This window comes from Carassius carassius, chromosome 23 (assembly GCF_963082965.1).
Source record: "Carassius carassius chromosome 23, fCarCar2.1, whole genome shotgun sequence".
Classification (NCBI taxonomy): Eukaryota; Metazoa; Chordata; class Actinopteri; order Cypriniformes; family Cyprinidae; genus Carassius; species Carassius carassius.
Genome location: NC_081777.1, coordinates 32,014,841 through 32,035,476, shown reverse-complemented (window position 1 = coordinate 32,035,476; position 20,636 = coordinate 32,014,841). Strand labels below are relative to the sequence as shown.

The 20,636-nt window shown below is 38.1% G+C and overlaps 1 protein-coding gene across 1 annotated transcript in view; it reads right to left on the bottom strand.

Moving 5' to 3' along the window:
• Positions 1 to 1,905: 1,905 nt before the first annotated feature.
• The window catches only part of LOC132101835 (AT-rich interactive domain-containing protein 3B-like), a 31,117-nt gene continuing 12,386 nt past the window's right edge, over positions 1,906 to 20,636 (bottom strand). The window contains exons 2-8 of the mRNA XM_059507050.1: positions 20,181 to 20,255; positions 19,376 to 19,448; positions 11,557 to 11,740; positions 4,606 to 4,856; positions 2,425 to 2,658; positions 2,237 to 2,326; positions 1,906 to 2,101 (exon numbers count right to left, since the gene is read on the bottom strand). Coding sequence (XP_059363033.1) covers positions 1,950 to 2,101; positions 2,237 to 2,326; positions 2,425 to 2,658; positions 4,606 to 4,856; positions 11,557 to 11,740; positions 19,376 to 19,448; positions 20,181 to 20,255 — 1,059 coding nt within the window. The 3' untranslated portion in view covers positions 1,906 to 1,949. The remainder of the gene's footprint in view (positions 2,102 to 2,236; positions 2,327 to 2,424; positions 2,659 to 4,605; positions 4,857 to 11,556; positions 11,741 to 19,375; positions 19,449 to 20,180; positions 20,256 to 20,636) is intronic.

The window sequence follows — 20,636 nt, the reverse complement described above, 5'->3', positions numbered from 1 at the left end:
TTGGATATAGAAAAAAAAAATATTTTTAATTGTATTAACGTTACTCTGTGGCTGAATTAAGCTTCCTTAGATCTGAACATCAGTAAGAAAGTGTGAATGGAAGTTTCTGGTGGGAAACCATTTATGGCTGTAGCATTTTAAAGCATTCGACACAAACACAGACACATGTGCAACTGGCACAAAGAAGGGTTTTAATCCAGTTCAAACAGAAGAAGAGTTGCAGCAAACATTGAGGGTCAGAGCTGGAACAGAGAAGAATCAAAGTCCTGAGAGATGAGTGTAAGTGTGTTCCTCTGGTCACCTGACCCATTACATCACACTAGTGTCTTGGTGACCTCTGACCTGTGAGGGTGAGGTCATCTGGTCTTTGGTTTCTAGCTGTGCAGCAGCTTGATTTGGTTACGGTGAGCAGTTTTATCCACCTGATTGTACAAATGCAACAGTTGACACAAGAAAAAATGAGAAAGAGAGAGAGAGAGGAAAGTCCAGCTCGAGGGATTCACGACAGCTTGAGGTATGTAGTGTAAATCTCCACAGCGGAGTCTGAGCTACTTATTATCCATTTATATCATCTTAAAAACAACGAGAGTTCACTTAAAACATCAGAGTACTTCCTGAGAGAGACGCCTTCCTTCTGCAGAAGGCAAACATGTGAGACACAAACATGGGTCCCTGAAGCATCGGTGTGGATGAAGGAGGACGATGGTCCCTCGAGCTTCTGCTTCGCTTGAGGAATGACTGAGGACTTCATCACACCAATCATGGGTGAATCTCATGAAACCTCTAAAACACCACGTTCTGATCCAAAATCAGCAGGAAGACATAAAGAAACGATATTCTGCATTAGAAAAATGATGCATGTTTTAGTAAAAAAAAATTAAAGTTTTTAAAATAAGTTTCTTATACTCAGCGAGGCTGTACATATTTCATCAAAAATACAGAAATTAAAAATACATTTTTGAAATAATATCGCAATTTTAAATAACAGTTTTCTATTTTAATATACTTTAATATATAATTTATTTCTGTGATGCTCCGCTGTATTTTCAGCATCATTCCTCCAGTCTTCAGTGTCACATGATCTTCAGAAATCAGAATAATATGATGATTTATGATCAGTGTTGGAAACAATTGTGCTGTTTAATACTTTTTTTAAGGAATTAATACTTTTATTCAGCAAGGATGTATTAAATGGATAAAAAATTGTTCGAAAATATTTCTACTTTGAATAAATGCTGTTCTTTAAAAAATTTATTCATCAAAGAATCGAAGATTCAATGCTGTGTCACATAAAAAAAAAGATATTTTAAAGCAAATTAAAAAGGAAAACCAATATTAGAAATTGCAATAATATTTCTATATTATGTTTTTTTTTCTGTATTTTGATGAAATAAATACAGCCTTGATGAGTATTAGAGAAACCTTAAAAATCTTACTGCTCCCAAAATTTTGAAATAATGCAACGTTTCTTATAAAATTGATGGAGATCGTGAGATACACTTTTATATTTACTTATTAAAATTTAAAATATGTGCATATACAAACATACGTATATAAAAGTAAAAAGAAAATGTGCATAGGTTATATATTTTCTTTAGATTTAATCATGAGATTCACCCACATATTTAAAAGCTGCCCTGAGATCCAGATGAAATGATTGGTGTTTGTAACTCATTTAAACATCTACTGAGACATTCAGCAGGTTTCTGAGGTATTTGACGGTTGTTCATCAAACAAACAGGCTGCAGAACAGCAGATATATTCCCAAGAACCTGCGTAGAGTTAAAACAGCGAGGTCTACATTCTACAAAAATAAAACTCATTCAGAGAAAGGCTAAACTACAGATTCTGAGGTAAAAGATGTTTCCTGTAACGTTCCACCGCTGAGAAATATCACAGAGAGAAACTGAGGTACTGGTTGTGCAACGGTTTGATTTTCAGTAATTTGGTTATGGAGAGCCGCTGGTGGATGGCTCTGCTGAGCTCCGCCCCTTGGAGGAGGAGGAAGAGGCGGGGCTTTGGCTGGGGGCGGAGCTAGGGAAGGTGAAGCTGGGTCCAGGTGCAGCAGACGCAGCCGCAGACTTCTGCGCAAACAGAGTTCCTGCCACAGAAAACATTTAAAAATGAGACCAGTGCTGATTAAAACAGAGCTACAAATGACACTTAAAAAACAATAAAAAATAAAATTTCCATTTTAATGATATTAATAAGCAATGCATTTGTCTGTAAGCCGTACCTGAGTAAACGATGCCGTTGACTTCCACTGACATGCTGATACTCGCTGCTCCGCTGGAGGAAATACTCACAGCCAGATCCTGCTTCTCATCTACAGACACAAACACTCATTAACTCACACACACACACACACACACACACACACACACACACATGCATCAGTGCATCATGAATGTCCAGTGCACTGACCCCTGGCCGGAGCTCCGGGACGCAGGTTGACGGGGATCTGCGAGGCCATGACGAGCAGGTTGTGCTGGAAGGCCTGCTGCATGAGTCTCTGCTGCTCCTCGGCCAGACGCAGCATCTTTCTCTCCGGTGCATCCGTCTCCAGCTTCTCTCGGAGCTGCTCCAGTGTCGCAGCCCGCGCCAGACCCATCTGCTGCTGCCCCATCACCAGCGCCACGGAGGACGAGCGGCCATCGTCTGCAGGACAGAGAGGACAACCAGTCTATATGTGACCCTGGAGCACAAAACCAGTCATAGGGGTCTATTCTGGAAGCTGAAAGAATAAGCTTTCCATTGATGAAAGGGACAATATTTGATGCAACTATTTGAAAATCTGGAATCTGAGGGTGCAAAAAAATCTAAATATTGAGAAAATCATCAAAAGTGAAGTTCTTAGCAATGCATTTTACTAATCAAAAATTAACTTTTCATATATTTATGGTAGGAAACTTACAAAATATCTTCATGGAACATGATCTTTACTTATTATCCTAATGATTTTTGGCATTAAATAAAAAATTATGAGTGCACACAGAATTATCTGGAATATCTGGAGTCCCTACACTGATGGTAAAATTGTCAGCTTAAAAATATTAAACAATTAATCAATACATACATGCTCCATGCTCCATCAAGCGCAAGGTTGGGGGTTCGATTCCTCGGGAACACATGATAGGTAAAAAATTGATAACTGTAAGTCGCGTCTGCTAAATGCATTAATTTAATTTAATTTAATTTAATTTAATTTAATTTAATTTAATTTAATTTAATTTAATTTAATTTAATTTAATTTAATTTAATTTAATGCAATAAACATGGATATTTAAATCTGTATATATACTATTACAGTTTTTGTTAGTATGTTACATTTTATTTTATTTTCTGTTTCCACTTTCATTTTAGTTCAAGTTTTAGCGATTTTGTTGTGCATATTTGTTCCCATTACTTTTTAATGTTTATATTTAATTCAGCTACTTGCAAAAGCAAAATTTTTTATTTAGTTTCATTTTATGTACTGAGTCAATTAAAACCGAAATAAAATCTGATAAATAAAATATAGACATATTAAAAAATATATTCTCAATTACTAATTACTAATTTAATTTAATTTACTAAAACATTAACTAAAAATGGAAAACACATTAATGAAATATAATAAAAAAATAAAAATCTTAAAAAGCATCTAAAATATCAATGGTTTTAATAAAAACATCAACAAAATGTATTATTATTATTTAACTTATTTAAAAAATAGTTTTAGATTTTTATTTAGCATTTTTGTAATTTTTTATTATTTTTTAAAAATGTCTGTTTTTAATATTATTAATGTATTTATTAGATTTTGTTTATTTAGTTTTAGTAATTTAAAAACAATAAAACAAGAAATGTTGCCATGGCAATTAGCTGGAATAAAATAAGTTTACGTTTTTTAAACTTCATTTCAGTGAACATTTATTTTACTTCAAGTAACAGGGATGTATTTTGTGTTTGTGTGTGTTTAGTTTAAGTTAAGTTTAATTAATGGTAACCCAGTATTTTAATCATATTGATGCTGTTTAAAAAATAGCTATAAACCATTTAAGGTAGTGATTTTCTGAACAGCCTGTTATCATCATCTAAAAACACAGAGCCAAAATGACTGTTGGAGAAATTCATAATAAGAACAAAAAACAAAACAGAATTTATTATTTTAAAACGGCCTTTTATACATTATGTGGCTCATTTGAATGGAATTCTGCCATAATCAGCAAATGGAGAAACACACTAGTTACCGCATGAAACTTCCAGTTAATATGTGTGTGTGTGTGTGTGTGTGTGTGTGTGTGTGTGTGTGAGAAAGAGAGAGAGAAAAATATAAAAAAGAGAAGTCTTAAGAGAGACAACGCCTTCATTCAATACCACTGAACTACAGCAAATGTCTTTAGATGCAGTTCATGTCAATGTCGACAGGAGGCGCTATAACATCACAAACACCAGCCTGAACAGTAAACAGCACAAACACTCAGTCATGTGTCCAGTCTCTGAACCTACAGACTCAGTTCTCTAGGCATGTCACCAATATTGTTTAACAATTGTCTGATTGTAGTTGCTTGATCTAATTGCATTGCTAATTGAAGATAACCAGTTTATTTTTGCATCACTTACCCAGTCCCTTCTTCAGAGATGGCCCCTGCAGTCGATTCAGGGCCCCTATGTTCCCCAGCGCTGACAGGTGCATCTTGGGTGGGGTCAGGAGGTGAGGGGCGGAGCCGGGGGAGGGGCTAAAGCGGAACAGGCTGTTGCTGTAAGTGGCTCGACGGCCTTCACGCCGGTTGCTGTCGATGGCGGCCTGCAGTTCGCTGGGAGAACTCAACGCCTTCCGCTCGCACTCGTACGGATACAGATACTTCATATATCTGAGACAGACAGACCAGACACCCGTCAACACCAGCTGGGGATTCCATTCTCATTCTGTGCACTGATTGTGCAGGAAAATCTGCCAGATTCATTTAAATACAGCACAGGCGCTCCAGTATAATTTAACCACAAATTAACCTCTGAAAGTGCAGTACTACTAAAAGTCATTGACGAGTTGTGTGTGATTCATATAAACACAGCTGGCTATGTATTAAATGAACATAAACAGTTGGGGGAAAAAATTAGATGTGCATTAATATTTTTGATCTGTGACTTAGGTCTTAAAGTGACAGCAGCCTAATAAACCTGCTGCTGTCTATGTCACAAATTTTGTTTTTCAAAAATCTGTTTTTTTTCTTCTTCTTTATTTTTTGTCGTGTATGACTATGTACATATTTTGTGCTACAATATGGTAAATGTGCTATCCTAATAATAATAATAATAATAATAAAAAATTCTAAATCAAAATTCTGGAAATTACTGGCAACATTTTTTTGGGCAAACAAAAAAACCCTTGTTGGGGACTGATAGTAGAATGTGTCGCTCTGCACTCTTATAAACAGCTGCAAGCATCATCAGTTTAGTTGCTTCTCAATCCAACTACAGATGCATCCACTCCCACAGTAAAACCATCCAAAGCAAATCAATAGATCAATAAATCAATAAATCTATCACCTCAAGCTAATTAGTGGGAGGCAGAATGTGAAGTGAAGAGGAAGAAACAGCAGAGAGACAGAGAGAGAGGGACAAGAGCCAACAAAATCTCTGTTTCTGGGGGTCTCAAAAGATATAAACCATCTAAATACAGTGGTGGCCAAAATGATAAGCGTGAGTGAGTGTGTGTGTGTCTCGTACTGTGTGTGTGTGTGTGTGTGTGTCTCGTACTGTGTGTGTGAGTGTGTGTGTCTCGTACTGTGTGTGTGAGTGTGTGTGTCTCGTACTGTGTGTGTGAGTGTGTGTGTCTCGTACTGTGTGTGTGTGTTTGTGTGTGAGTGTGTGTGTCTCGTACTGTGTTAGTGTGTGTGTCTCGTACTGTGTGTGTGTGTGAGTGTGTGTGTCTCGTACTGTGTGTGTGTGTGAGTGTGTGTGTCTCGTACTGTGTGTGTGAGTGTGTGTGTCTCGTACTGTGTGTGTGAGTGTGTGTGTCTCGTACTGTGTGTGTGAGTGTGTGTGTCTCGTACTGTGTGTGTGTGTTTGTGTGTGAGTGTGTGTGTCTCGTACTGTGTGTGTGTGTGTGAGTGTGTGTGTCTCGTACTGTGTGTGTGTGTGAGTGTGTGTGTCTCGTACTGTGTGTGTGAGTGTGTGTGTCTCGTACTGTGTGTGTGAGTGTGTGTGTCTCGTACTGTGTGTGTCTCGTACTGTGTGTGTGTGTTTGTGTGTGTGTGTCTCGTACTGTGTGTGTGTGTGAGTGTGTGTGTCTCGTACTGTGTGTGTGTGTGAGTGTGTGTGTCTCGTACTGTGTGTGTGAGTGTGTGTGTCTCGTACTGTGTGTGTGAGTGTGTGTGTCTCGTACTGTGTGTGTGAGTGTGTGTGTCTCGTACTGTGTGTGTGTGTTTGTGTGTGAGTGTGTGTGTCTCGTACTGTGTTAGTGTGTGTGTCTCGTACTGTGTGTGTGTGTGAGTCTCGTACTGTGTGTGTGTGTGAGTGTGTGTGTCTCGTACTGTGTGTGTGAGTGTGTGTGTCTCGTACTGTGTGTGTGAGTGTGTGTGTCTCGTACTGTGTGTGTGAGTGTGTGTGTCTCGTACTGTGTGTGTGTGTTTGTGTGTGAGTGTGTGTGTCTCGTACTGTGTTAGTGTGTGTGTCTCGTACTGTGTGTGTGTGTGAGTGTGTGTGTCTCGTACTGTGTGTGTGTGTGAGTGTGTGTGTCTCGTACTGTGTGTGTGAGTGTGTGTGTCTCGTACTGTGTGTGTGTGTTTGTGTGTGAGTGTCTCGTACTGTGTGTGTGTGTGAGTGTGTGTGTCTCGTACTGTGTGTGTGTGTGTGAGTGTGTGTGTCTCGTACTGTGTGTGTGAGTGTGTGTGTCTCGTACTGTGTGTGTGTGTTTGTGTGTGAGTGTGTGTGTCTCGTACTGTGTTAGTGTGTGTGTGTCTCGTACTGTGTGTGTGTGTGAGTGTGTGTGTCTCGTACTGTGTGTGTGTGTGTGTGTGAGTGTGTGTGTCTCGTACTGTGTGTGTGTGTGTCTCGTACTGTGTGTGTGTGTGTGTGTCTCGTACTGTGTGTGTGTGTTGGTGTGTGAGTGTGTGTGTCTCGTACTGTGTTAGTGTGTGTGTCTCGTACTGTGTGTGTGTGTGAGTGTGTGTGTCTCGTACTGTGTGTGTGTGTGTGTGTGAGTGTGTGTGTCTCGTACTGTGTGTGTGTGTTTGTGTGTGAGTGTGTGTGTCTCGTACTGTGTTAGTGTGTGTGTCTCGTACTGTGTGTGTGTGTGAGTGTGTGTGTCTCGTACTGTGTGTGTGTGTGTCTCGTACTGTGTGTGTGTGTGTGTCTCGTACTGTGTGTGTGAGTGTGTGTGTCTCGTACTGTGTGTGTGAGTGTGTGTGTCTCGTACTGTGTGTGTGTGTTTGTGTGTGAGTGTGTGTGTCTCGTACTGTGTTAGTGTGTGTGTCTCGTACTGTGTGTGTGTGTGAGTGTGTGTGTCTCGTACTGTGTGTGTGTGTGTGTGAGTGTGTGTCTCGTACTGTGTGTGTGTGTGTGTGAGTGTGTGTGTCTCGTACTGTGTGTGTGTGTGTGTGAGTGTGTGTCTCGTACTGTGTGTGTGTGTGAGTGTGTGTGTCTCGTACTGTGTGTGTGTGTGTGTGAGTGTGTGTCTCGTACTGTGTGTGTGTGTGAGTGTGTGTGTCTCGTACTGTGTGTGTGTGTGAGTGTGTGTGTCTCGTACTGTGTGTGTGAGTGTGTGTGTCTCGTACTGTGTGTGTGAGTGTGTGTGTCTCGTACTGTGTGTGTGTTTGTGTGTGAGTGTGTGTGTCTCGTACTGTGTTAGTGTGTGTGTCTCGTACTGTGTGTGTGAGTGTGTGTGTCTCGTACTGTGTGTGTGTGTGAGTGTGTGTGTCTCGTACTGTGTGTGTGAGTGTGTGTGTCTCGTACTGTGTGTGTGAGTGTGTGTGTCTCGTACTGTGTGTGTGAGTGTGTGTGTCTCGTACTGTGTGTGTGTGTTTGTGTGTGAGTGTGTGTGTCTCGTACTGTGTGTGTGTGTGAGTGTGTGTGTCTCGTACTGTGTGTGTGTGTGAGTGTGTGTGTCTCGTACTGTGTGTGTGAGTGTGTGTGTCTCGTACTGTGTGTGTGAGTGTGTGTGTCTCGTACTGTGTGTGTGAGTGTGTGTGTCTCGTACTGTGTGTGTGTGTTTGTGTGTGAGTGTGTGTGTCTCGTACTGTGTGTGTGAGTGTGTGTGTCTCGTACTGTGTGTGTGTGTGAGTGTGTGTGTCTCGTACTGTGTGTGTGAGTGTGTGTGTCCCGTACTGTGTGTGTGAGTGTGTGTGTCTCGTACTGTGTTAGTGTGTGTGTCTCGTACTGTGTGTGTGTGAGTCTCGTACTGTGTGTGTGTGTGAGTGTGTGTGTCTCGTACTGTGTGTGTGAGTGTGTGTGTCTCGTACTGTGTGTGTGAGTGTGTGTGTCTCGTACTGTGTGTGTGAGTGTGTGTGTCTCGTACTGTGTGTGTGTGTTTGTGTGTGAGTGTGTGTGTCTCGTACTGTGTTAGTGTGTGTGTCTCGTACTGTGTGTGTGTGTGAGTGTCTCGTACTGTGTGTGTGTCTCGTACTGTGTGTGTGAGTGTGTGTGTCTCGTACTGTGTGTGTGTGTTTGTGTGTGAGTGTGTGTGTCTGAGTGTGTGTGTCTCGTACTGTGTGTGTGTGTGTGAGTGTGTGTGTCTCGTACTGTGTGTGTGTGTGAGTGTGTGTGTCTCGTACTGTGTGTGTGTGTTTGTGTGAGTGTGTGTGTCTCGTACTGTGTTAGTGTGTGTGTGTCTCGTACTGTGTGTGTGTGTGAGTGTGTGTGTCTCGTACTGTGTGTGTGAGTGTGTGTGTCTCGTACTGTGTGTGTGTGTTTGTGTGTGAGTGTGTGTGTCTCGTACTGTGTGTGTGTGTGAGTGTGTGTGTCTCGTACTGTGTGTGTGTGTGTGAGTGTGTGTGTCTCGTACTGTGTGTGTGAGTGTGTGTGTCTCGTACTGTGTGTGTGTGTTTGTGTGAGTGTGTGTGTCTCGTACTGTGTTAGTGTGTGTGTGTCTCGTACTGTGTGTGTGTGAGAGTGTGTGTGTCTCGTACTGTGTGTGTGTGTGTGTGTGAGTGTGTGTGTCTCGTACTGTGTGTGTGTGTGTCTCGTACTGTGTGTGTGTGTCTCGTACTGTGTGTGTGTTGGTGTGTGAGTGTGTGTGTCTCGTACTGTGTTAGTGTGTGTGTCTCGTACTGTGTGTGTGTGTGAGTGTGTGTGTCTCGTACTGTGTGTGTGTGTGTGTGAGTGTGTGTGTCTCGTACTGTGTGTGTGTTTGTGTGTGAGTGTGTGTGTCTCGTACTGTGTTAGTGTGTGTGTCTCGTACTGTGTGTGTGTGTGAGTGTGTGTGTCTCATACTGTGTGTGTGTGTGTCTCGTACTGTGTGTGTGTGTGTGTCTCGTACTGTGTGTGTGAGTGTGTGTGTCTCGTACTGTGTGTGTGTGTGAGTGTGTGTGTCTCGTACTGTGTGTGTGTGTGAGTGTGTGTGTCTCGTACTGTGTGTGTGAGTGTGTGTGTCTCGTACTGTGTGTGTGAGTGTGTGTGTCTCGTACTGTGTGTATGTGTTTGTGTGTGTGTCTCGTACTGTGTGTGTGTGTGTGAGTGTGTGTGTCTCGTACTGTGTGTGTGTGTGTGTGTGAGTGTGTGTGTCTCGTACTGTGTGTGTGTGTGAGTGTGTGTGTCTCGTACTGTGTATGTGTTTGTGTGTGTGTCTCGTACTGTGTGTGTGTGTGTGTGTGAGTGTGTGTGTCTCGTACTGTGTGTGTGTGTGTGTGTGAGTGTGTGTGTCTCGTACTGTGTGTGTCTCGTACTGTGTGTGTGTGTTTGTGTGTGAGTGTGTGTGTCTCGTACTGTGTTAGTTTGTGTCTCGTACTGTGTGTGTGTGTGTGTGTGAGTGTGTGTGTCTCGTACTGTGTGTGTGTGTGTGTGTGTGTGTGAGTGTGTGTGTCTCGTACTGTGTGTGTGTGTGTGTGACTCGTACTGTGTGTGTGTGTTTGTGTGTGATTGTGTGTGTCTCGTACTGTGTTAGTGTGTGTGTCTCGTACTGTGTGTGTGTGTGAGTGTGTGTGTCTCGTACTGTGTGTGTGAGTGTGCGTGTGTGTGTCACGTACTGTGTGTGTGAGTGTGTGTGTCTCGTACTGTGTGTGTGTGTGTGTGTGTGTGTGTGTGTGAGTGTGTGTGTCTCCTACTGTGTGTGTGTGTGAGTGTGTGTGTCTCGTACTGTGTGTGTGTGTTTGTGTGTGAGTGTGCGTGTCTCGTACTGTGTGTGTGTGTTTGTGTGTGAGTGTGTGTGTCTCGTACTGTGTGTGTGTGTGTGTGTGTGTGTGTGAGTGAGTGAGTGTGTGTGTGTCTCGTACTGTGTGTGTGTGTGTGTGTCTCGTACTGTGTGTGTGTGTGAGTGTGTGTGTCTCGTACTGTGTGTGTGTGTGAGTGTGTGTGTCTCGTACTGTGTGTGTGTGTGTGTGTCGTACTGTGTGTGTGTGTGTGTCTCGTACTGTGTGTGTGAGTGTGTATGTCTCGTACTGTGTGTGTGTGTGTGTGTCTCGTACTGTGTGTGTGTGTGAGTGTGTGTGTCTCGTACTGTGTGTGTGTGTGTGTGTGTGAGTGAGTGTGTGTGTCTCGTACTGTGTGTGTGTGTGTGTGTGAGTGTGTGTGTCTCGTACTGTGTGTGTGTGTGTGTGTGTGTGAGTGTGTGTGTCTCGTACTGTGTGTGTGTGTGTGAGTGTGTGTGTCTCGTACTGTGTGTGTGTGTGTGTGTGTGAGTGTGTGTGTCTCGTACTGTGTGTGTGTGTGTGTGTGAGTGAGTGTGTGTGTCTCGTACTGTGTGTGTGTGTGTGTGTGTGTGTGTGTGTGTGTGTGTGAGTGTGTGTGAGTGTGTGTGTCTCGTACTTTGTGTGTGTGTGTGTGTGTGTGTGTGTGTGAGTGTGTGTGTCTCGTACTGTGTGTGTGTGTGTGAGTGTGAGTGTGTGTGTCTCGTACTGTGTGTGTGTGTGAGTGTGTGTGTGTCGTACTGTGTGTGTGTGAGTGTGTGTGTGTCATACTGTGTGTGTGTGTGAGTGTGTGTGTCTCGTACTGTGTGTGTGTGAGTGTGTGTGTGTCTCGTACTGTGTGTGTGTGTGTGTGAGTGTGAGTGTGTGTGTCTCGTACTGTGTGTGTGTGTTAGTGTGTGTGTCTCGTACTGTGTGTGTGTGAGTGTGTGTGTCGTACTGTGTGTGTGTGAGTGTGTGTGTGTCGTACTGTGTGTGTGTGTGTGAGTGAGTGTGTGTGTCTCGTACTGTGTGTGTGTGAGTGAGTTTGTCTGGTACTGTGTGTGTGTGTGTGTGAGTGTGTGTCTCGTACTGTGTGTGTGTGAGTGTGTGTGTCTCGTACTGTGTGTGTGTGTGAGTGTGTGTGTGTCGTACTGTGTGTGTGTGTGTCATACTGTGTGTGTGTGAGTGTGTGTGTGTCGTACTGTGTGTGTGTGAGTGTGTGTGTCTCGTACTGTGTGTGTGTGTGTCGTACTGTGTGCGGAGCGTGAATGCGGCGCTGGTGATGGATGTGGGCAGGTTGAGACCCCTGGTGATCTCTCTCCAGATCTTCTTGTTGATGACCTCCACCAGTCCACCCTTCTCCGTCACCAGCTTGTACAGCTTGTACAGATCCAGAACCTGCTTCGCCATGATGGGGATCCTGTTCACCGGAGTCCCTGCGCACACACAAACCAATAAATCACTCGCGGCCGCACAGTACAGTGATTTTACTGCCTCACGTCACGCCTAACACACCTTAACTGCGGTAAAATCAAAGTAACACATGACTCACTGCTTTATAAATCAGTGGCAACAGACGCCCAGCCCATGATCAATAAAATCACGACATGAAGAATAAATCACAATAATCATAATAAACACTCCTCTGCACTCTCATACAGTTCGGGATGTGTGTGGTTGCCTGGCAACATAACAATCAGAGGTCAATGAAGAGCATGTTAATATATTAGTGTGTGTGTGTACAGGCTCATCCAATCAGATGCTAGAATCGGAAATATCAGATTTTTAACTATATTTAATTATATTTTATATTTATTTAATTTATATTTCATTATATATTATACATGATATAGAATATATACATTATATATAAAATTTATGGACATTTAAATAAGTATTTATAGACATTAAAAATGTCTTAATAATTAGCAGTATTATTATAATTTTTTTTTCATTATATACTATTGCAGTTTGTATTAATATTTTGTAATACCTTTCTATATATATATATACATACACACTGTATATACACAAACGTTTGACTTTATTAATTTTTGTTGTGCTTTTGTAAAATTGCATTAAGTGTTAATTTATTTTTATTCCAGTTTTAGTTTATTATTATTATTATTATTGCCATTAGGTAGCATTGGTGTTTCAATTTATTTTAGTTAGTTGCCAAGCCAATATTTTTATATAGGATAATTGTTTGCATTACAGGTTTTCTAAAAAGCTTAGTTTAAATATGCAAATAATGCATTATTTAATTAAATGTGCACTGATTTGCATCTGAACATAAACCTAAAGCCAGGTTCAAAATGTTTGATTGATTTTGTTGATGTATTAGAGTTAAAGTTTTTGGATTTCTCTTTTTTTTTTATCACATTTCATAAATCAGAAAATGCTCTAAATTTTTGACAGAACAAAAATTGTATATGAACATACCCCTCAGTAAAATCTTTCAGAATATATAAAGGCATAAAACTAAGTTTTGGCTGCTGAAGTGGAGAAAAAAAACCTCATTTTGAAAAAATGCATTGCAAATTAAATCTACAGATGCAAATAGATATAATGCAATAATAAAACCACTTGAAAAACATATGAACAGACCTTCAGTGAAAACCTTTAGAATATAAATAGTGCTGCAGAAGTTGAGGAAAAACTTTAAAGATATGAATTGCATTTAAAAATCAACAGATACAAACAGATAAAGTGTAATAAAACCAACACTTGAGGTGTATTTTGGATGCTTCTGTACAAAAAAAGAAAAAAGCACATTATGGAAGCACAATAGACCATGATTATCAGAACGACAGAAATTCGAGTAACACACAGACATCGATCTCTTATAAAAACAACTCACATGACGGTTTATGATCTCACTCTACAGAGCAAAACATAAAATAGAAATGCAAGAATGTGCAATGAGAAACAGTCAAAGTTTAAAGATGGTGTGACAAGCACACATGACAACAGAAGAGCTGTCAGATTGAAACTCGGCATTCTGGGAGAACACGCGTGTTTCAGATTACCTCATCTGACCATCAACACAACATCAAACAATTAGTGCAAGCACTGGGGTCAGAGGTCAGCCTGAGGTTATTGATGGCTGAATTAAAACGCCGGTCAGCAGGAAGCCAAGCTTTTATCGGTACAAGCGCACACAGAGACTAGAGAACGAAACAACCCTGAATGATTAATACTGACTGCAGTACTACTATACGCTCCACAGAAACACTGCATCAAAAATACTGTAATAAATATGACATATTATTCTAATGTGAAACAGCTGTTTTCTATGTGAATCTCTGTTAAAGTGTAATTTATTTCTGTGATGCTCCGCTGTATTTTCAGCATCATTCCTCCAGTCTTCAGTGTCACATGATCTTCAGAAATCATGAAGATATGATGATTTGATCTGATCAAGAAACATTTCTGATTATTATCAATGTTGAACACAGTTGTGCTGCTCAATATTTCTGTGAAAACTGTGATGCATTTTAATTCACATGATTCACAGCATTTATTTAAAAACATTATAAATGTCTTTACCGGTGCTTTTGATCAATTTAATGCACCTTTAATTAATGAAATTATTAATTTCTTTTTAAAAAAAAGGGTAATGATTTCTGAAGATCATGTGACACTGAAGACTGGAGGAATGATGCTGAAAATACAGCGGAGCATCACAGAAATAAATTACACTTTAACACAGATTCACATAGAGAACAGCTGTTTTACACTATAATAATATTCCACAATATTACTGTTTTTGCTGTATAAGTGCAAACAACAAACAAACAAAAATAAATAAATATATATATATATATAATATATTAGCTGTCTATATATGTAAGTGTAATCTGTAATCAGATGAAGTCTGTTACTGAACAGGAGCTCAGTGTTGTTGGTTAGTTAACCCTTTCTCGCTCGCTGAAGCCTGTAGTTCAGTGTGGCGCCACTGTTACTGAGAGACGCGTTCTGATTGGCTCCTGGATGACCCTCCCATCATGCCTTGCTGTGTTGATTTTCCCAGTGGCACAGACCCATCAGGAGCGGAGTGATTAATGGCAGGCGGGGTCAGAGGTCACCCAGGGGGCCCCTCCCACACCCGGCTGTACGGCACAGACACACACCAACACAACTATAACACAAGCCAGCAACAAACGGCCTTCCAGTAAAGAGCAGCATCGTCAGTGACCGTCTAAACCTGTCACAACATCTGTGGGAAAGAAGAAATTAGGCCACTTTGCTAGTATCACAAATTAATTAAAATCTAAATAAATAAGTTTTAAAACAAGTTTTAATCCACTCTATTACAGTTTTTTGTTGATAAAGTTGATAAAGCTAAAATATAAAAAAGAATATTTGTATTGCAATAACAAAACATTTTGGTAAACGGCAATGTCATAATGCAAATAAATTTCCTCATTTATAAGATATATATTTATTATACATATTTTTCAGTACTACAGTCATTACGTTTTTACATTTATGGGAAAGTTGAGAATAATAAAAAGAACTTAAGTAACTTTAGACTAGTAATTTAAAATAATAATTAACTATATATTTTTTTAAATTATGTAAAAAACTGTATTTTAAACATCAATTACACATATATATATATATATATATATATATAACATTGCACATTTTCTATATATGTTCTATATTTAAAATATTCTTATATATTATTCTACTATACTAATATATATATAAAATATAAAAATACAGTAAACATAAAAGCAAAATTATTTTAGATTTTTTCATATATACTTATTTTGTATATGCTGTATTTTCTATTTCTATTTTATATATATATATATATATATACACGTGTGTGCATATAGCAGATACTTTTATCAAAAGCGACATATATGAGAGGAACAATACACTTATATTTTTAAAGGTAAACTAAATAATTAATAAATATGAAACTATAGTAAACTATATATTTACAATATAATATATCAACTTTTCTTTATATATACAATTAATTCCTCATTCATTCATTCACCCAGATGGATAAACTCAAAGGTGAAGAGCACTTGATCTGTACTTCAGTCAGATTTCTGGTGACGGATGTGTGTGAATAATTCAGAGGCAGAGAGCGACAGACACAGAGGAAATGCATTTCTGCGTGGCTCGGTGTGAGGTTTCACTGACGCTCCGCTCTTCATGCACTGATGCAGGTTGCTCTTATTTTTAATGTCAGGTCAGGGACATAAAAGGTAACAGTCAATGACTGCAGGGAATCTGCTATATTTAGTCTGGCTCGTGCCACATGACAGACGAGTTCATATAGAGTGACAGCAGCACATACCTGCTGTGTGTTTACATGCAACGAGAACAGAGGGCATGAAGCATGCATGGATATATTAATACCTGAAACACTCATAAAGAGACAAACCTGATCATGCCTCCTCCAACGTTCAAACATTTCCACATGCGCACAAAAACATGCCATAAATCACGGAGAAAACGAAAAGCAAAAACAAATCCTGCCAGGAATAATTTCCATTTTCTGCATCAAACGAGTCGCATTTGTTTAGGAGAAGTGAAGGAACCGTCACCTGTCTGATTATCAGCCTCGCATCTCACTGTTGATGAGATTTTATCGACTTAGATGCTTATATTTTATATGATATGTTAACTTAAATTTGACTAGACCAATGCATGGTTTGATAAATCTTTTGACAAGTTTACAGCAAAAATGGTGCACCACCAATTATAGACAGTTTTTAGTTAACACCGCAAAAAAGAAAAAAACAAATTGTTACTTAAACTTTAAATTAAACCAAAAATATTTTTAGACTGAACCAATTATAGACTAAACCAGGGTTATTAGAGTTAATTAAAACCATAAATAATTTTACTTTTATATTATTAAATAAAATATTAAATATATGGTTTTCATTTTTAATAATTTTTTTCAGCAATTTGCCAAGGCAACATTTCTCATTTTTATTTAGTTTAACTTGGTGTCCTAAAATAAATAAATAAAATAAATAAATAAATAAATAAAATAAAATATATATATATATATATGTACAGTACACACACATTAAAAAAACAAAAAATATGACAAATTATTATTGTTTTTTTTTATAAAATCAAATGAACACTGAAACATTCAAAACATTAATAAAAAATGTATTTGCATCTCAGTAAAACTAAAAACACTGGGAAAAATGAAATCAAAAGAGTCTAATGAACACTGGATGCCAAAAACAAACATTGAGGCACTTTCCTAAAACTGTGGTTTGTGTTCCACAGAAGAATGGGGGCAGTAAAGCGCTCTATTGAGCTCAAGATCATTCCTTTGATCAAAAATACAGAAAAAATGTGAAATATTATTATGATTTAAAATAAATGCTTTCTGTGTGAATCTCTGTTAAAGTGTAATTTATTTCTGCGATGATCTGCTGTATTTTCAGCATCATTCCTCCAGTCTTCAGTGTCACAAGTGAATCATTATTGGTGACTATCATAGTATAGAAACTGGCAGGAATACTTAACTTAAACATAATGCATAGTAAAAGTAGTTTGAATGCATTAATTATATCTTATAATGCATTGTATTATCTCATGAATAACTGCAACCACAGTTATAATATATTATAATACTCATTGTTCCACCTTTAGGAAGTATAATGCATTAAAACATGACTAACAAACCTTCTAATATTATAATGCATTTTGCCTTTGGGTACAATTATGTATGATTAGATATAATGCATTACCATGTACATTATGAATGCTTTTATAATGCATTATACTGTAACTAAAGCCTTTGAAGTCTCGATTTGTATCAGATGAAAAAGTAACATTCTATAAGTGTTACATTTTGACAAAAACCAAGTAAACAAAGAGTTTTTCCACTTTCTCTAGAATCTAAATGTTTCCATTTGAACTTAATCTGTCAAAGCTAACTGGATAAGATGAATTCAATATGTTAAATATTTTTAAGCAACTGAATGTGATAACTAAGAAAAAAAAACATTGGATTAATCAGATTGAAATGTTTGAATCGAGCTTTAGCTTAAGCAGTGATTGAGCTGTTGTCAAGTCTGAAAAAAAGTGAAGAGAGATTAAACAGGAAGTGCAAAACAGGGTGAAGGACAGAGACAGGAAGAGGGCGGGAGAGAAATGATAAGTGCCTTTCAGCTTCACCATATAATTTAAAACACATCCAGAATGTTATTCTGGAGTGAAAACACATTCACACACAAAACCTCAACTTATAATCAAAGATAAATATATAGATACTAAGAATAAAGGTCTTTGATTAAACAGTGGATGGGATGCCGGGCCCTGCCCTGTTTCTGTCTCTCAGAAAACTGTTGTTTTTCTATTCATTTCAGTCAAGCAGAGCCTTTTCTTTCTGGTGTTCCTCTCTTCCTCGGCTCCATCAGACGGTAGTTGTGTGTTTCTGAGGTTCATTAATCATGCTGTGAGACACGGGCCCCTAAACCATCGCTGCAAACCCACTTTATCAAGTTTCAGAGGCCCCTGAGGCCCCGAATACAGCTCCAAACACAGAAGAAGAAGCCGATACATCAAAACAACATCTTATTTCAGCACAGCGTCCTGCACATCGTCTGCTAGAAAGACACAAAACCAGACACTAAAACACCAGCTCAGCCTGAATCAAAGAAATATATACATAAATAAATAAATCAGTCTGGTGTCATTCAGAGCACAAAAAATAAATGTAAAAAAAACCCCAAAAAAACACTTTCATTGTAAGGGAACCAAAAAACATTTAACATTTGTGTGTTTCAAAGAATGGTGCAAAAAAAGCTAATGCAAAAATACTAATATATATACTGAATATAGCCTAAACTAGGAAAAATGCTTATATATATTTAATTTCAAAATGAGGAAAAAACATATTGAGAAATTTACTGAGTATCTTGCAAAAATTGTGAGATGAATACTGAATATTGTCAAAATTGGGAAAAACAGTGAAATATACTAAATATCATCTACAGATTAAGATACATACTAGATTTCATTACAATTAGGAAAAATAGAGAGATGCATAATGAATATTGTCAAAAAATACTGAATATGTTTAATTATAAGAAAAAATATACACACTTAATTTTGTCAAAATTTGGGAAAAAACATTCAAAAATATACTGAATACTCAAAACTTGAAAAAATATTCAAATATCATCAAAATATCACTCATAAATGTTAACATTTTTGACATAAAAACACTGATAAAATCAATACAATTACTGCTTTAATAGTAATAATAAACTAAATGTGTTTTGAAATCACAAGCTGTATGTATTTATCATCAACAAATCCAATGTCATACATGATTAAATGTTGATTATTCCACAGCTAACCATATTTTAAACATGTCCATCCTTTTTAACTGAATAAATGTAATTGTTTTCACAATGAAACTATTTGAATAAACACATTTTGTAAATAGGATTATTTAAATCAAATCAAATAGATGCAAATAATTTGTAATAAACTATGCCTCAATTTGTTTGACTGCAGCGACCTGTTTCATTAATGTATGACTGACAAAGAATGCATCACATTCAGTTTATCTGTTTAAATAATCAAAACAGATGGAAATTTCATATGCAATTTAAAAAGGTCACAATAAAACAGAAGTTGCATCCGATTCTTTTCTTCCATATTGTGAAGTTCATCCGAGTGAGACAAATGATCCACAAATAATAAATCTAGGGTGGGACTTGGTTCTGTGCATTGGCTGCTGATTGGATATTAAGATGTGGGCGTGGCTCTCAAGTGTATGCAGATGAGCGGGAGCAGTGGGGGCGGAGCTTAAGAGCACAACAGGTGTTACTTATTAACTCCTATATTTCCTTCTAATTTAAAGTGATGTGTTACTTTAATAGTTACTTAAGAAGTAATCTGATTACGTAACTTGTAATGCCTTAACCTTAAACACTGATTATAATATGCATGATCAAAATTGATCACACCCACACACACACACACACACACACACACTCCCTGAGAGTGCATAAACTCGCTCCACTATTAGATTTAAATCATGTGAATTCAAAATTAATCTCTCTCACCTCGTTTCAGCATGAAGGTGAAAAGGTCGTCCAGAAACTCCTTCCTGTGCGGGTCACTGTCCAGCTCATATAACTATCAGAAACACACACACACACACACACACACACACACACACACACTAATCAACCTTTTACACAAAATCATCATCTTCATGCCAGAATCAATTCAGTTAACAAATTAAATACATCAATTAAAACCCATTTTACTATTTCACTCCTAAATTGCGAGCAAATTTCACAAATAATTACAATTGACATGAAATTTGAGCAGAAAGACTGAAATGGTAGTTTCTTACCAAACACACTCCAATAATCTATTATATTTACAACTGAAAAATATATATTTTTACAGTGTTTACATATAGAATTTAGTCAATTATTCAATAATAAAATTAATCTAAATTGCACCGTTAAATTAATTAATTCAATTAGTCCATTAATACCCAATGAAACAAATGTATGGATTCACTTTGACAAAACTTTTATGCAAAAAAAATGTTTAAAGCAGAAAAACTGAAATAATATTTTTTTTGTGTGTGTGAAACGTACAATAATCTTTGGTTTATTTACAACCTCAAAACAGTGTTTTTTTGTTTGTTGTTACTGCACACACATTGATTCCAGTAAATGATATAATGATTTTTATAAAACTGCACCTTTAAATTAAGCGAATGAATTAAGTAACACAATTAATAATGAAATTGTGAAGTAGAAAAATTTATTTAAAATAATGTTGTAATATTTACAACTTTTTACAGTGCACACAAACATATATACAGATAATGTTAAATGTGGATAAACTCACCTTGGCGAAATCTCTGGACGCTTCCCCTCTTCCACGACCAACATCCCCATCATCCGGCCAGGATATACCTCTATTCTGCACACACACACACACACACACACACACCCATACACACACACACACACACACACACACACACAAACACGTTTGTTTCTGTGAATTGTGGGGACGTTCCATAGACTTCAATTACTTTTGTACTTGTTCCTTACAGTGTAGCATAAACAAGCACACAGACACACACACACACACACACACACACACTGAAATACACTTAGTATGTGAATGCAAACACAGTTCCTCTGAAGCGACTCTAACGGTCTGAGGGTCATCGACTCCTGAGTAAGTTCAGTCCATGCAGCTCCATTTACAACACACAGGGGTCAAGGAGGACATTGCTACAGAGAGCAAAGGATCATGGGAGAATGGGTTGTCTGTCTGATAAAAGCAGTTCAAGCA